The 13,264-nt window shown below is 35.9% G+C and overlaps 1 protein-coding gene across 1 annotated transcript in view; it reads right to left on the bottom strand.

The window, feature by feature from the left end:
- TRIM37 (tripartite motif containing 37) overlaps positions 1-13,264 on the bottom strand; it is a 111,920-nt gene that overhangs the window by 65,241 nt on the left and 33,415 nt on the right. Inside the window, 2 exon segments of the mRNA XM_027870376.1 lie at positions 5,312-5,436; positions 5,885-5,952. Of these exon segments, the coding sequence (XP_027726177.1) occupies positions 5,312-5,436; positions 5,885-5,952 (193 nt within the window).

Genomic DNA, 13,264 nt, shown 5'->3' with positions numbered 1-13,264 from the left:
CCCTTAATGTAGAAGCAGCCAGAAAGAAACAATTCAAGTATTGTGGAAACACAATCAGGATAACACAAGATTTAGCAGCTTCTACATTAAGGGACTGTAGGGCATGGAATATAATATTCTGGAGGGCAAAGGAGAGAGGATTACAACCAAGAATCACCTACCCAGCAAAACTGAGTATAATCCTTCAGGGGAAAAAATGAACATTCAATGAAATGGAGGACTTTCAAGCATTCTTGATGAAAAGATCAGAGCTGAATAGAAAATTTCACTTTCAAATACAAAACTCAAGAGAAGCATGAAAAGGTAAAAAGGAAAGAGAAATCATAAGGGACTTATTAAAGCCAAACTGTTTACATTCCTACATGGAAAGATGATATTTGTAACTATGAGACCTTTCTCTGTATTAGGGTAGTTGGAAGAAAAATTTTATATTATATTATAGATAGATAGATATAGATATATACACACACACACATATACATATATAGACACACACATACATATATACACACACACACACATACACACACACACACAGAAGGCATAGGGTGAGTTGAGTATGAAGGGATGATATCTAAAAAATAAAATTAAGAGATGAGAGAGGATTATACTGGGAGAAGAAGAAAGGGAGAGGTAGAATGGGGTAAATTATCTCACATAAAAGAGGCAAGAAAAAGCTTTTACAGTAGAGGGTAAGAGGGGGGAGGTTAGAGGGAAAGAGTGAATCTTATTCTTATCGGATTTGGCTTAAGGAGGGAATAACATACACACTTAATTGGGTATGGAAGTCTATCTACCCTACAGAAAAGTAGGGGGAAGAGGATGAGAAAGGGGGGGATGATAGAAGGGAGGGCAGATTGAGGGAGGGGGTAATCAGAAGCAAACACTTTTGAGGAGGGACAAGGTCAAAGGAGAGAACAGAATAAACAGGGGACAGGATAGAATGGAGGGAAATATGTTATTTAGTCTTCTACAACATGACTATTACGGAAGTGTTTTGCATGACTACACATATATAACCTATATTGAACTGCTTGCCCTCTCAATGAGGTTGGGTGGGGAGGGAGGAAGGGAGAGAATTTGGAATTCAAGGTTTTAAAAATCAATGTTAAAAATTGTTTCTATATGCAACTGGGAAATAAGATATACAGGCAATGGGGTATAGAAATCTATCCTGCCCTACAGAAAAATAGGAGAAGGAAATAAGAGAAGCGGGGTGGGAAGTGATTTGGAGGGCAGAATGAGGGGAAGGGGTATGCAGAACGTATGCTGTCTTGGGGTAGGGGGAGGGAAGCGATGACGAGAAAAATTAGAACTCAAAATCTTGTGGAAGTGAATGTTGAAAACTAAAAATAAATTAATCAATTTTTAAAAATAAAGGGGCTATGAATAGAAAAAAATTTTAAAATAAAAAAAAGATATCACAGACAGGAGAAATGGAATGATAAAAACCACTGACTGTGTAGTCTGTCAAAAATATTAGAAGATACTGTTTTCCAGAGCTAAGACCCAGCAAGCAAGCTGTGCCCTGAGCTTAGCATAACAACAATCCTTTGCACTCACCCTTTAGATGATCTTAGCCACAGCAAAATCCCAGAATTATTTCACATAATTATTGTACTGCTTTGACCAGTATCAGGTGTTCCCTGAGCTCAGACCTGTAGTCCAGACATAAAACTTGTTACATTGTTGCTGTTACCCCTCACTGTCAGGGCTCCAGCTCACTGCCTAGCCTCTGGTATAAGTAGAGAGATCTGTCCACACTAAAATGGGTTCCCCCACTGGGGTGGGCCCTGGCACATGTGTCTGATTTCCCTCCTTGCTTGCAAGCTGTTTCCCTCCCTTTGAAATTAAACTTGTTTGAAATTGGACATGGAACTGGGCCATTGGACTCTCTGGTACCAGCAGGAATGGACCAGGCACCTTTATTTCTCCAGAGTCTGACTTCCCCTCGTCTGGTGAGTTCTCTGCCTTTGTCCCTGTCCCAATCTCCGAGCTCCCACCTTGGTCAACCTTGCCATTGTGGGGGTTTTAATGTAATGTAAACTCAATGAGTCAACAGTACTATAGGTAGCCAAAAAAGCAAATGCAATCAGACTTTGCCCTAGATCAGACCACTTTAGGAGCCCTTAAGACTTGAAAGTACCCAGACTGAGCTGTCTCTGAGATCCTGGAATAACAATAGTTAATACCCCAAGAAAGTAGACATTCTTTCCAGAGGTACACCCAGCTCTAACAGCAAGTGTGCAGTAAGAAAGTAGAGTGATACAAAACAAAGTGAGCACCCACCTCCAAAAAAAAAAAATGTGCCACCATAAAAAGCTATCGTGGAAACAAGAATGATCAAGTCACACATATAGAAAAAGAGAATGACTCTAAAATATCTACAAGCAAAATTTCAAAGAAAAATACAGCTTAGGCACAAATTCAAATAGAATTCCTTGGAGAGTTTATGAAGCAGTTTATTTTTTTAAATAGTTTAAAAATGTTTTTATAAATGAAATGAGACTGCATGACAAAAAAAAATTGGAAAATAAATGAGAGCTTTTGAAAAAAGGAATTAGAAATGGAATTAACAGCTTGGAACAAGAGGATACAAAAACTTACCCATGCAACAAACTCCGTGAAAATTAGAATGGACTAAAAGAAGTCAATGAATCCATGAAACTATAAACAGTAAAACAAAGTAAAAAGATTGAAAAAAAATAGAAGAAAATATATTTCTCTCAAAGCAAAAACTGCCTTGGAAAACAGATCAAGAAGAAAAAAAATTTAAACAAGAAATCTTAAAACAAATCTGCCCAGATCTCTAAGAACCAGAGGGTAATGTGGTAACAAAGAATCAAATCAGTTACCTCCTAAAAAAAAAAAAAGAAAAAGAAAACCCAAAGGAACAATTATAGTCAAAATCCAGAGCTTCCGAGACAATTTTAAAATCCTGCAATCGGTTAGAAAGAAGAAATTCAACTATTGAGGACCCAGTCAGGATCACACACAATTTAGTAGTCATCAACGACAAAGGAGCAGAGAGCTTGGAATACAACATTCCAGAAAGCAAAGGGGGTGTGGGTGTGTGGGTGTGTGTGTGTAGCCAATAACCTATCCAGAAAAACACAGTAAAATCCTAAACCCTAAAAGGGAAAAAGATGGACTTCTAAGCATTCCTGATGAAAAGACCTAAGCAGTTTAGAAACTTTAAAGTTAAACACAGGAATGATAAGAAACATAAAAAGGTAAATGTGAAAAAAACAATGATAAAGGACTACACAGGGATAAACTACTTATATTCAAATATGTTTAAATGATACATGCGCACATGTGTAGTGGGCAGCTAGATGGCACAGGGTATAGACTGCTAGACTTAGAATCAGGGAAGACCTGAGTTCAAATCCAGCCTCAAACACTAGCTATATGACCCTGGGCAAGTTACTTAACCTCTGTTTGCCTCAGTTTCTTCATCTATAAAATGGGGATAATAATAGCATCTACCTCCCAGAGTTGCTGTGAAGATCAAATGAGATCACAATCATAAAACACTTAGCACAATGCCTCTACATAAATGTTAGCTATTATTATTATTATTATTATTATTATTATTATTATTATTATTATTACTCTTTAAACCCTATTATCATCAGGGGCATAGAAGAAATCTAATTAGACAAAGTATGGGAGTAGTTCTGTTATGTCTTGATGATCTTAAGAGAAGAATAGATAGAGAGGCAAATTAGAATATTCAGAGAGGGAAAGGGAGATTAGGGAAAATCTCACTTGAACTTTACTCTCATCTGAACTGGGCAAAGGAAGGAAGATATACACACACAGAATTGTGTACAAAAATACACTTAACTCAAAAGAAAAATAATGGGAAGAGGAGAAGAAAAAATTAAAGGGAGAATAGATTAAGAGAGTTTAGATTAAGGGAAGGTAGCTGAAAGAATTAAAACAATTCTAAGTATTTATAGCTCATTTTCAGGTGGCAAAGAAAAGAAATCTTGAGAGGAGGGTCTAAAAATTATGGAACCGTTAAACATGTGAAGGTATATAAATGTAATAGAATACTATCTTGCTATACAAAATAATGAAGGAGATCATTTAAGAGAAACTTGGTAGATCCTGCACGAATCTGATGCAAGGTGAAGTGAACAGAACCAGGAGAATAATTTATACAATGACAACAACATGGCAAAGATAAAAAAAACTTCGAAAAAATTAGGAACTCTGATCAAAGTGAAACATGCTACCCATGGTTCCTAGCAGACAGGTTTACTTAGCAGGCAGAATGGAACATGCATTTTTTCCAACACAGCCAATGTACAAATTTGTTTTGGTTGATTGTACATATTTGTAATAATGTTTTGCTTCTCTTTCTTTCTCAAATGGGGGAGGGGAGTGGTAGAAAAAAAGTTTGATTTTTGCTGATTGAAAATATATTTATATATATATTCTAAAAATTTGATAACAGATTTCTTAATTGTTTGAAGAGAATGGGTCACACAAGATATCATCTAATTTGACTTGTCTAACCACCATATCATTGTAGGATAGCTTTAAGATGTTGGTGAAATTCTTTAGGAAGTCAAATTTGCTGAACTGCTACTAGTATCCAGCTCTGCTAAGGTGTCCAGGGTATTTTGCTGACTGACTATATTGAAAACAGCTCCTTCTTTGACAGCTCAGATTGAGATACATCCTGAGAATTCTTGTACTGCTAACATTTCAATGCTCATCATGGCTCTCAGAAATGCATCCATAATGAACAAGGGCTTATTATACACAATTTAGAGAAATCTTGATAATGTTCCTTTGATTATCTCCATATCTAATCTGGAGAAAAAATTTTATCTGAGGCATTATGACTTCAATTACAGAAATGCCTAAATACAAATGTTATTCAGTGACCTACACAGAAAGCTAGCCAAGATTTTGCCAAAGATGTGGCATCATCTCGTTTGAGAAATGGTGTTAATAAAGGTACTTTCTTCAGTAGTTCATGTGAGTTGCTTTGCTAAGAAAAAACAGATAACAAACATTGTGACAAGGCAGATGAAAGGAGTCTGATGAAGAATGATCAAATAATATTACTTCTTCTGAAGATTAGAGCACCAGAGAAAGGGATGTCTCAGCCTTCCAAGTTGTTTTTAGAAGGAAAACCTGAGCAACTATACAAGAACATTACACTGGTCATGTCACAATGAAATATTAAACAAGTTAGGACTCATTAAGAAAATCAATTTGAAGCTTTTAAATTAAGAACTAACATTTGAAATAAAACTTATAAAGTCAAGGAGATTCAGAATTTATGCCATACCTTGTAAAATCTGGTGGTACTGGAGTTGTAACAAAGGATGCCATGGGCTTTCTATGAACCTGCTGAAACATCATGAGGATCTCTGAGCTTTTAGAGATTAATTCACTCTTACTACATGAACGCAGCTGTAGGAAAGACAATTTTTAAAAAATCAGAAATCAGAGTAAACACAAAGCATTATTTAATCAACCTACAATTAAGCAATAAAAATAGGAATGATTCCTATTTTATAGTTAAGGAAACTGTAACAAAAGTAAAATGCTTTAAAGTAAACCTAAGGCAGACATCCACACTAATAACATATTAAACATACCAAAACGTCATTTAAACAAACTGCCTGGCTGATTAGAATTCTTAAGAACATTAGAATAACGCAAACAAACAGTCACTACCAGCAAACCAGTGTGTTGAGTTAAATGCGTTTTCCACATACACACTGAGCTGATTATGCACATTAACAAGGTCATATATACTGACTTAGCACCTTTAATTTAGAAGCCTGATTCCATTCTTAGCACAAAAAATAAAGAATTCATCTAGTTTCCAATATTTAATATATCATATATTACTTACCTGATGTTCTACCTCCTGGAGTAGAGATTCCAAAAGTTCTGTTTCTTGTGTCAGAGATGTCTTCTGACCTGTTTAAAAAATAAAAACAGAAAAGAACAATACTTATCCTCATTATCACATGAAAATGAAGTCTTATAATTCTCAATAAAAACTGTACTTATTCTTCATTTGGCTTAGAAATTCTTGACATAAAAACTGTATCAAGGAAATTCAAATTCTAAATTAAAGCTGTATCACACAATATCCTAACAAATTTAGGAGCTATCAACACAACTTTTAGGCTTAATAGAATTTAATTCTTGGAAATTTATTTCAAACCAATAAATATTTTTGGGTACCTGTTGTCATTAGCATTAAATATGGTCTTCTTAATATGGATGGGACCCCTAAAATGAAGTTATAGCAATAGCAAACATTAGCACAGCACTTTAAAGTTTGCAAAGCACTTTACATATATTATCTAATTTGATCCTCAAAACTTTGAGATAAAAATTATCATTATCCTCATTTTATAGATGAGGAAGCTGAGGTTCAAAGAGGATTAAGTGGTTTACCCCGGTCACAGAACGGATAAGTCTCAGAGATACCAATCTGAAAGGAAAGGAAACTTGTAAATATGTACCAAAAAATAATATTGCTTATACACTCAACTAAAGTCAGATTTGGAGAAAAGGTACAATCTATATTCAGAATGAGACATCATGCACAAAGAATTATGCTAGGGCAGGGTAGTCAATAATCTAAAACACTGCTGGAAGATCAAGAAGGATGAAGACTGAGAAAGGGCCATTGGATTTAGCAGCTAAGGAGCTGTTGGTAACCTTAAGAGTATGGGTTCTCAACCTTTTTTATGTATTAGAGATCCCTTCAGAAGTCTGGTGAAACCTATGGATACCTTCTCAGAATATCTGTAAATACATAAAGTACATAGGATTACAAAGGAAACTAATTACATTAAAATATATTTTTTTTAAGTTTATGAAACCCAGGTTAAGAACTCCTGCCCCTATTTTCATTTGGATGATTAAATAAGAAGCCAGAATGGAAGGGGCAGAAAAGTGAACAGAAAATAAGGAAATGGAGGCAACACGAATAGACAGCTTTTTCCAAGAGTATGGTTGGAAAAAAGAAGTATGTATAGACAGCTTGAGCAGATGGAAGGGTCAAGTGAGGGTTTATTTTTTTTTTTTAAGCAGGACATCCGAGTTTATTTACAAGCAGTAGGAAATGAGCCAGTGGATAAAGAGCAATGAAAATTATTAAGGGGGGGGAGGGTGTTCAAAGGGGCAAGCTGCTGGAAGAGAAAGGATTTGGATCAAGAGGACAAGCAGAATAGTGTTCACCTTGGCAAAAGAAAAACCACCTCTTCCCTCATTCTCTTCTTCTCTGCTCTAGTCTCTAAGGATAATGTTGAGGGGACGTGAATTTAGAAATGGGAAGAAAAGAGGCTCACAAGGGATGGCCTCAATGTTCTCACTAAGGTTCTCTACTGAGGTACAAGAGAAAGAGGATGGTGTCGGAGACCTGAGGGCAGATAAGAAAGCTTATAACAAATGTGTCATAAGCATGAGACAAACACTTGAGAGAGCAGGGATGCAGAATTTTCTAGGACAGCAAGATTTCTGTGATTGAAAAAAGACTGGAGGAGAGAAGAGGGCTAACATACAAGGCAGTTTATTAATAACAGGGTTCCTGGAGTTATGAAAGGAGGATGGATAAAATAAGGGATAAAAGAGGTAATGCTGAGGCAGATGGAGATAAGAGCAGAGATTGGTAACTGAAAAAGTATTTCCATTAAGCTAATCTTCAACTTTGGATCAGAGGGGATTCCTATGTGGAACTGTTCAATGATTTAAAATTGTGTCAATGTGATTTATTTCAAATTTGTATCTTGAAATTGCCTGATGCTAAAACTATACACAAACTATATAGACTGGTCTATGGTGAACTTAGTGGGGGACAAGGGAAATATTGCCAGAAAAGAAAGAAGGAAAAGGTTAGGATACCTAAGAATGTTAATTTCTCTTCCTCACCTACTATTACTCTTTTTAACACGTAATGACAGCAAAAAGGAATCTAAAGCCAACATTCAAGTGGAACTAGGATTTCCAACTGCCAAGCTGGGGGAGTCTTCATTCAGTAAGTTCCCATCATGACAGACAAAATGCTGTAACCTATTTTATCTGAGGGACAGCAAAAGTAGAACAACCTATTTGAAGACTAAAAATTGGATCTGTAAAAGCCTAAGGTGTAGGCTTATAGGGGTATCATGGAACTCTTTTTTTCCTTTTAAACAAAAGTAGAAAAAAAAAAACTGAACTAACGCCAATGCCAAGAATGAAGTTTTGATATGATCAGAGTTTAGCTACTTTTAGAACAGGAGAGATCACATGAGAACTTTTGCAATCACCAACTACATACATCTGTAAAACTCTGCTCCACTTTGGAAAGCAGCACACACTCGTACATATCTTATCCATCAAGAAGACTGATTAAAAACAGAACCACCATATATACACCAAAATATTCGTAACAGCAGTATTTGTAGTAACAAAAAGCTGTAATCTAACTCTGTGCCAAACAACTGAGTAGCTGAACAGAGCATGGTAAATAAATGTAAAAATGATAAATATTAAATCTTCAGAGAAGCTTAGAAGACTAATATGAACATAAAGTTAAAAGAGAGACTCCAAGGATAAATATACACAAAAACAGAATTCATTTAAAATATAATGACCAATGTTAGATCTAGATGCAAATGGTAAACTACAGGGGCAGGAAGTTAGATATGCTATCAGTTGCAACTGCCACATTAAATAGTTTTGCTTAGCATGGTTTTTTAACAAAAAGGTCTTTATGGGGAATGGAAGCAAGGAATATTTGAGTGTGATTGATGTGTCAAAATTAAATGCACCAATAAAAAATAAAACCTGAGCAGAGGGCTGACATTGCCTATCCCATGACCTGATAATGTCGTGTGGACCCACCTGCCATACTGGACAATTAGATACCTAGCATGGTATAGTGGATAGGGCACTGCCATTAAGAGTCAGGAGAACTAGGATTCAAATCTCCCCTCAGACACTTAATAGCTATGTGATTCTGGGTATATTACTTAACCTCCCTCTGCCTCATCTGCAAAATAAGGAAAGTGGATTCAATACTCTCTAAGATCCCTTCCAACTCTAAATCTGTAATCCTATGTATTTTAAACTCAGTTCCCTGATTGCTATTGTCTCATGTTCATTTTAAAACCCATCTACATACATGAATTCTACTTCTGTCTTCTTTGACCTTGACTAGACTTGAACTTTTCACCTTGTCCATTCCCTCTGATCTGCCGTAATAAAATAGATTTAGAATTTAGTTTCATCCATTAGGTTCTTGATATCTACAATCTATTAACAATACAAACTAAACCTCTTCTTATGACTTTTTACCATTAGATTTTTGTCAACTCAGGCCCTGGTGGCGCCAACTTCAAATAATTTTAACATAAAAATAAAATGTAATTTCAATTTAATAAAATGAGATTAGAAATAATTACGAGGGGCAGGTAGGTGGCACAGTGGATAGAGCTCTGGCCTTGGAGTCAGGAGGACCTAAGTTCAAATCTGGTCTTAGAAACTTGATACTTACTAGCTGTGTGACTCTGGGCAAGTCGCTTAACCCTGATTGCCTCACCAAAAAGCAAAAAATAAATAAATAAATACAAAAACAAAATAGATCATTTCAACTACAGGAAATTAAAAAGCTTCTGCTCAAAAAAATATTAATGTAACTAGAATAAGCAAAGCTGTTGACTTAGGAAAAAAATCTTTGCATCAAACATATCTGAGAAGTATTTGATATCCGAGATACATAAAAAACACAAACATATCATGACTCATTCCCCAATGAAGGTCGAATGATATGAGCTGTTCTTTTAAAAATGCTATTAATAACCACAAGAAACCATGCCCCAAATCACTAATAATAGAAAAAATGCGAATCATATTAACTCAGGTTAAACTGGCAAAGACCACAAAAGATGGAAATAGTCAAAGTTAGAGAAATTGTGGAAAAGAAGACACACTAATACCCTACTAGTCCAACTATTTTAAAAAGCAATTTACAATTATGCTAAGAAAGGCACTGAAATGTCTATACCTTTTAGCCCAGATTCTTCTGCTTTGACCATGGAGGTCAAAAATAGAAAAGTCTCATATTTACAGCAGCATTTTTCATAATACAGAACTGGAAAATAAGTAGATGCCCACAGATTAGGAAAGGCCTAAACAAACTATGGTACATAAATGTAGTATGTGGAATCATATAGCACTAATATTAAGAGCATACAGATATTAAAAGAAATAACATTATGATCATATTCCAGTCTGAATCAAAGACCCAGTAAGTCTTCTTTGAATAGAACACTATCAGTTTCAGAGAGAGTAATCTTAATTCCTTAAAATTAAGAACATAACCGAAGTCTTATTTTTTGAAGTATCTTATTTTTGGTGACCAAACTAAGAATCGAATTATCTCTTTGTTTAATCCTGCTCAGAAACTATATTCACCTTTGATCAGATTGAAAAGGGAACTCCTAGAGAGAATGATTTCAGGAAGATATTTTTCCAAAGGTGGGAAGGATTTAAGGTTACTTGTTTGGCAAAGCAAAAAAATCCTAAACTGAAATGCTATCTTTGTTTTACTCTACTATGGAATTTTGTCTTTGTTTCACAATTACTATAAAATGTAATTTTTAAATTGTTTAGGAGAAAAGAAGGTCTTCTGAAAATCTTTCCAAGCAGAAATGCTTGTATATTAATACATTATCTTTTGACAAATTTTGAGTTAAATTGCAGAGTGCAGAGTTTTTCTTCCAACAGATGAAATATTACACCACAAATGATGACAATGAAGAATACAGAGAGGGGTTTTGTGGTAAAGATTGAAAAGGTTTAGCTGGGTTTAGCCTCACTAACAAACTTCACAAAAAGAGTGCCAGATGAAGTAATAATCAATCAAATCAAAAGGAAACACCACTGGAAATTAAAAGCTTTTGCACTAACAAAATTAATTTAACTAGGACAAGGGAAGTTGTCAACTTGGGGAAAAAATCTTTGCATCGAACATTTCTGCTAAAAATCTGATACCCAATATATGTAAAAAATACAAACATACCATGAAACATTCCCCGCCTCTCAAGGGCACCACTATCCTTCCTGTCACCCAGGTTCACAGGTTCACAACCTTGGTTCACAATCCAACTGTTTATTCTCCCTCATATCATTTACCTAATTAGTCACAAAACTTATTGATTCCACCTTCACTTTTCTCCATTCATGTGGTCACCATTCTAGTTCAAGCCCTCATTGCCTCTCACACATACTGTTTCAATAGCTTTCTAACTGGTCTCCCCACCTCAGCTCCCTCCCTTTTCTAAAGACTCCTCTACACAGTTGCCAAAGTGATTTTCCTTAAGCATAGATCTGACTATATCACCTCCCTACTTAGTATACTCTAATGACTCTCTATTTCCTCTAGGATCAATTATAAATCCCTCTATTTGTTTATAAAGTCCTTTACAACCTAACCCTAACCTACCTTTATAATCTCATTATAGATTACAGTTCCCTTCTCACACTCCATGATCTAGCCAAATTGGCTTTCTTGATAATCTCACACGTAACACTCTCTATCTTATCTATATAATACAAAAAAGCAATTATTACAGTAATGATGATAATGACTGATATTAAAATGATAGTATAGGAACTTGGACCTGTGAGTTGCTTGATGGAAGAACTCTCTTTTTCCAATACGCATCAGCACCTCTACAAGTTAAAATCTTACAGAATTGCCCAGAAAGATGAGACCAAGTTACTTACCCAGCGTCATTTAGCTAGTATGGGTCAGAGGCAGGCTCAAAACCAGGTTTTCCTAGATTTGTGGCTAGTTTTCTATCCTGTATGCTCTGCTGTCTTTCATTTTATCCATGCATCTGCAGTGGTCATCCTTCATCCCTGGAATGTTTTCATTCCTTAGCATGGACTAATAGATTCTCTTCAAGATTAGGCTGAAGAACATGAAGCCTTTCCTGATCCCCTGCCAACTATTAAGGGTCTTCTCTCCTTAAACTACATTGTATTTATTTTGCATGTATTGTAAACATATTTATAAATGGAGATGCTATGTCCCACCCTTTTCTAGCCCCACCTAAAGAACAAGGACTGTTTTGCTTTTATCCTTATATACCAAGCTCTAGCACAGGGCCTGGCATACAGTAGACACTTAATAAAACGTTTAGTGATTGATACTAAGATATATGAGTTATCCTTGACTCTCCTCTCTTTCACTCTATTCCTATGTAATCATGAGCCAAATCTTTTCAATTATACCTTCACAACATTTTCAGGGCCTCAACTCCTCTCGCCAAAACAATTACAGCAGCCTCTTAGTAAAATCTCCTGTATCCAGTCTTTCCTCTCTAACCTACCCTTCATTAGTCCACCAAAATGAACTTTGTAAAATGCAAGTCTGACCATATTACATCTCTGCTCAAGAAACTTCAATGGTTCCCTAACGGTTCCAGGATAAAATACCAATTACTTCACTTAGAATGTGAAGTCCTTCACAATCTGGCTACAGCCTATTTTTCAGGTTTATTCCATAATACTACCCTTTATGCACTCTATGTTATAGCTAAACTGATTTCCTTGGCATTCCTCAAACATGACCTCCATACCTTTGCACAGGCTGGCCCCTCACGTACGTACTCCTTTACCTCTCTTAGCTTCTTAAAATCCCTAGCTTCTTGCAAGACTCCATGTAAATAACATCTACAATAGGCTTTTTTCTAACCCTACTGTTGTTTTTTAAATTAAGTTAATTTTTTTTTCAATTAACATGCATTTATTTTCAATCCCCCCATCCTTGTCTTCCTCACTGAAAAATAAAATCAAACCTTTTTAACAAATATTCATAGTTAAGCAAATACACACACTGGTCTTGTCTAAAAACATATACCTCATTCTGCATCTTGAATACTTCACATCCACGTCAAAAGGTTAACATGCTTAATCTTCAGTCCTCTGAAATCTTTGTCAGATTTCCAGGAGCCAAGATGGCGGAGTAAGCAGTAAGTCACTCTCACTCTCCCTTATTCACCTTAAAAAATTCAGAAAATACTGCCCCAGGAAAAATTCTGGAACAGCAGAAAGATGACGTACAGCCGTTTTTAGCTCATGAGGCTTGGGGGATTAACAGGAACGGTCCCTCTTGCTGTGGCTGAAGAGGACCAGTACAGGACAGGAGGCGTCCCAGCAAGCCAGAAGCAAGCACCACCTCAGCAAACCAGTGGGAGATCCTGAGACCCCGGGCAGTGGAGTGGGCAAG

Source organism: Vombatus ursinus, unplaced genomic scaffold, assembly GCF_900497805.2.
Source record: "Vombatus ursinus unplaced genomic scaffold, bare-nosed wombat genome assembly UNPS02014797.1, whole genome shotgun sequence".
NCBI classification, from domain to species: domain Eukaryota; kingdom Metazoa; phylum Chordata; class Mammalia; order Diprotodontia; family Vombatidae; genus Vombatus; species Vombatus ursinus.
The sequence above is the reverse complement of the archived record's forward strand: the minus strand, read 5'-3'. Positions and strand labels throughout refer to the sequence as shown.